The sequence below is a fragment of the Rhinopithecus bieti genome, unplaced genomic scaffold, assembly GCF_001698545.2.
Source record: "Rhinopithecus bieti isolate Rb0 unplaced genomic scaffold, ASM169854v2 scaffold_39705, whole genome shotgun sequence".
In the NCBI taxonomy this organism is placed as follows: Eukaryota; Metazoa; Chordata; class Mammalia; order Primates; family Cercopithecidae; genus Rhinopithecus; species Rhinopithecus bieti.
Window position 1 is genome coordinate 1,192,888 of NW_016816813.1, and position 3,084 is coordinate 1,195,971.

Below are 3,084 nucleotides of genomic sequence, written 5' to 3' on the forward strand. Positions count from 1 at the left end.
CTGGCTAATTTTTGTAGTTTTAGTAGAGACAGGATTTCGCCATGTTGGCCAGGCTGGTCTCGAACTCCTGACCTCAGGTAATCCGCCCGCCTCGGTCTCCCAAAGCACTGGGATTACAGGCGTGAGCCACCGCGCCCAGCGTAGGAAGGTTTAATAATTGTCATTATTTTCTAGGAGCACAGGGCTCAGGTAGAATTCAACGTTGTCAATGTGCAGGGTTAAATGAGTTGTTTACTTTACAAAAGTGAGATCTTAAATGTGCTTCTAATGTCCTCTTGTTTCATGATATGCTTGTATTATAATAATTAGTGCTCTACGGATGACCACGTTCTTAGTTTCAAAGGTTTTTTTGAGGTTCCTGCAGCTGCTAAACTTGGGGTTCCTGAAGCCATATTTCATTTTCGAAAGCTGTTCTTTATTCTTAGACTCCTTTTACAGAATTGCCAGCTTGTCTGCATAGCCTGTCTATTTGAACATACGTTTATTTCGCCTCACCCCAATCCCCAAAGCAGGTGGCCAGGAAAAAAAAAAAAAAGGTCCCAACACCTTTTCTTTTGTTTTCTGGATTTCCTCCTTTCCGGAAGCAGGGGGTCAGTGACGGGAACTTTTCGACCCCAGCTTAGTGTCTCTTAATCCCTCTTTGGCCCGTGGAAGCCTCGGAAGGCGTGGCCAGGGCAGGACATCCCAGCCGAGCGTGGGGGGTTGGCACCGTCTCCCTCCCTGGCACCGCGGAGACAACTGAATACTGAAAGACAAAACCAACACACCGCGAGGAAGGAGACACGCCTCCATCCACGCCACAAAGGCACGTTTCCAAGATCTTTTTAGGATCTCACCCATGTTTTGTAGGGAAAAGCGACACAGACCTGAAGCGCCTTCAGGTTTTTTTTTTTTTTTTTTTTTTTTTTTTTTTTGAGACGACGTCTCACTCAGTTGCCCAGGCTGGAGTGCAAAGGCGCGATCTCGGCTCACAACCTCCGCCTCCCGGGTTCAAACGTTTCTCCTGCCTCAGCCTCTCGAGTGGCTGGGACTACAGGCACCCGTCACCATGCCCGGCTAATTTATGTATTTTTAGTAGAGACGGGGTTTCACCATGTTTTCCAGGCTGGTCTCGAACTCCGGACCTCAGGTGATCCACCCGCCTCGGCCTCCCAAAGCGCTGGGATTACAGGCGTTCCAACGCGCCGTGCCAGCCTTCAGCTATTTTAATGAAGCGATCTTGTACAAATCAGCCAGAGGGAGGGAGAGTGGGAGGGAGGAGGAGGGGTCAGCCAGTCCTTCCAGTTAGCTCACTCACTAGTTAGCTCACTCACTGTCCCGGCTCACTCACCGCTTCTTAGCTTAGGAATCACCTACAATAACCTAGTGTCACCGTATCTTGTGATTTCAAACAAGGAACCCTAAAAACCTGAAAGACACATTGGGTGTCGCTCAACAATGAGGCTCAGCTGCCAGTACGAAAAAAAAAATTGCCCTTTCTCCTCCTGCCACCCTGAAGGTGCCAGGTTGTAATCTGCAAATGTATTGTTTGGCCCTTAGGGCTTGACAGTTCATGATTGGTCGCTGAAGGAGCCGGGCGGAGGAGCGAGAGAGACGCGGGCGGAGGAGCGAGAGGGACGCGAGCGAGCGAGGGAGGGAGCGCAGCGCCAGAGCGGAGCCCCAGCCGACCGCACAGGCGCCGCCTCCCGTCTTCCGGGACCCAGCACTTAGGGGGTTTTGGGCGCTGGAGACGCGTAAGGGCGCCCATGGAGGCAGACTCGCCGGCGAGTCCCGGTGCCCCAGAGCCCCTCGCGGAGGGAGCAGGGGGCGAGTTCTACAGCCTGCTGCGCAGGATAAAAGGCAAACTCTTCACCTGGTGAGTGGAAGGCGCGCGCTGCAGCTCCGCTGGGGCGCGGGGGCGGCTGCGGGCCCGACGCGCACGTGGACACTGAGCACAAGCTCTGAGGCTCCCAGCAGGGAGGCAGAGGGGACGACCACACGGACTTCGGTTCGGGGCTCAACACGTGCGCCAGGAATGGTGCGCTTTACCTGGCCTCGGAAGCACTTGGTGCGTCTCCCTCGGCTCCCGTTTCGAAATCGTGGCAATGTATTTTAGAGGATTTGGGCGGAAATCCACACTGTTGGCACTGTTAGGTCGGTCCTCTGGGGCGTTCCGCCGGGGAGGGACGAGGTTCCTGGGGATGCTGTGAAGGAGGAGTGCCCACCTCGGGCTGGGCAGGTGGGTGAGCGCCACTTCCTGACGCCGGCGCCCTCATTCTGTCTGCTGCCGAGCCCTCCAGACTGGGCGCGGTGATCCGAGAGTTGACCCAAGTGAGAAATCCTGGTTAAGTTTTGTGCTACTGCCGGGCGGGAGACCAGAGCCGGCCCTGCCTTCCTCGGCCTGAGGGAAGTGACATAGCCACCCCCAGGACTGGGGTCCAGGGAAACCTCCTTGTGGTATCACTATGCTCGTGGGACGCAGGGACTCTAGAAAGCGTTTCTGTGGTTGCTGGAGGACTTGCACTCTGGAAATGAGAGAACCCAGGACCTAAATAGTGAAAGACATTTATTGGGCATTCGCTCTGTGTCAGGTACTGTGCATAACAATTTATGTGGATAATATCAGCTAATCCTCACCACTTTAGGAGATGGTACTATTGTTATGTCCACTTTGCCGCTGGAGAACAAAGAAGGCTAAGCAATTTGCCCAAGGCCACAAGATGATCTTTTAAGAGGTGATGCCTGCAAGCCCTAGTCTAAGCAACTTGGGCCGCTGACAACTCATGAAACAGGCCTTTGATTTTTTTTTCATATTAACAAAGCGAATTTCCCTTTAACGATTGTGAAAGATATGTCCTGAAAAGCCATACCATTTTAAAAACGAGATCGATAAAGCTGTAAGCATTTTTTATCATACAAATATAGTTTGAAATTGATGCATGTGTTTAAAGGGGGAAGTTGGCCCAAAACCACCTTGTAGCATCCAGTTGTGTATGTCCTGATACATTTGTTGAAAGTTCCCAGCTGGGAGGCAATTCAGTGTAATGGCTAAGGGCACTCACATTCTGGACTCAAATCCTGGCTGGGTGACCTTGGACAAGTCAG

At 52.6% G+C, this 3,084-nt stretch overlaps 1 protein-coding gene across 5 annotated transcripts in view; it reads left to right on the forward strand.

The window, feature by feature from the left end:
• Positions 1-1,304: 1,304 nt before the first annotated feature.
• The window catches only part of SLC35F2 (solute carrier family 35 member F2), a 65,921-nt gene continuing 64,141 nt past the window's right edge, over positions 1,305-3,084 (forward strand). For 2 of the 5 annotated variants that reach the window (XM_017855284.1, XM_017855283.1), the window contains exon 1: positions 1,778-1,855. Coding sequence is in view for 1 of the 5 variants with exons in the window: in XM_017855282.1 (XP_017710771.1) it covers positions 1,746-1,855 (110 nt within the window). In the remaining 4 variants the exon portion in view is untranslated. Of the gene's footprint in view, positions 1,856-3,084 lie in introns of all 5 variants that reach the window. The other 3 variants (XM_017855282.1, XM_017855286.1, XM_017855285.1) reach the window with 3 other exon arrangements.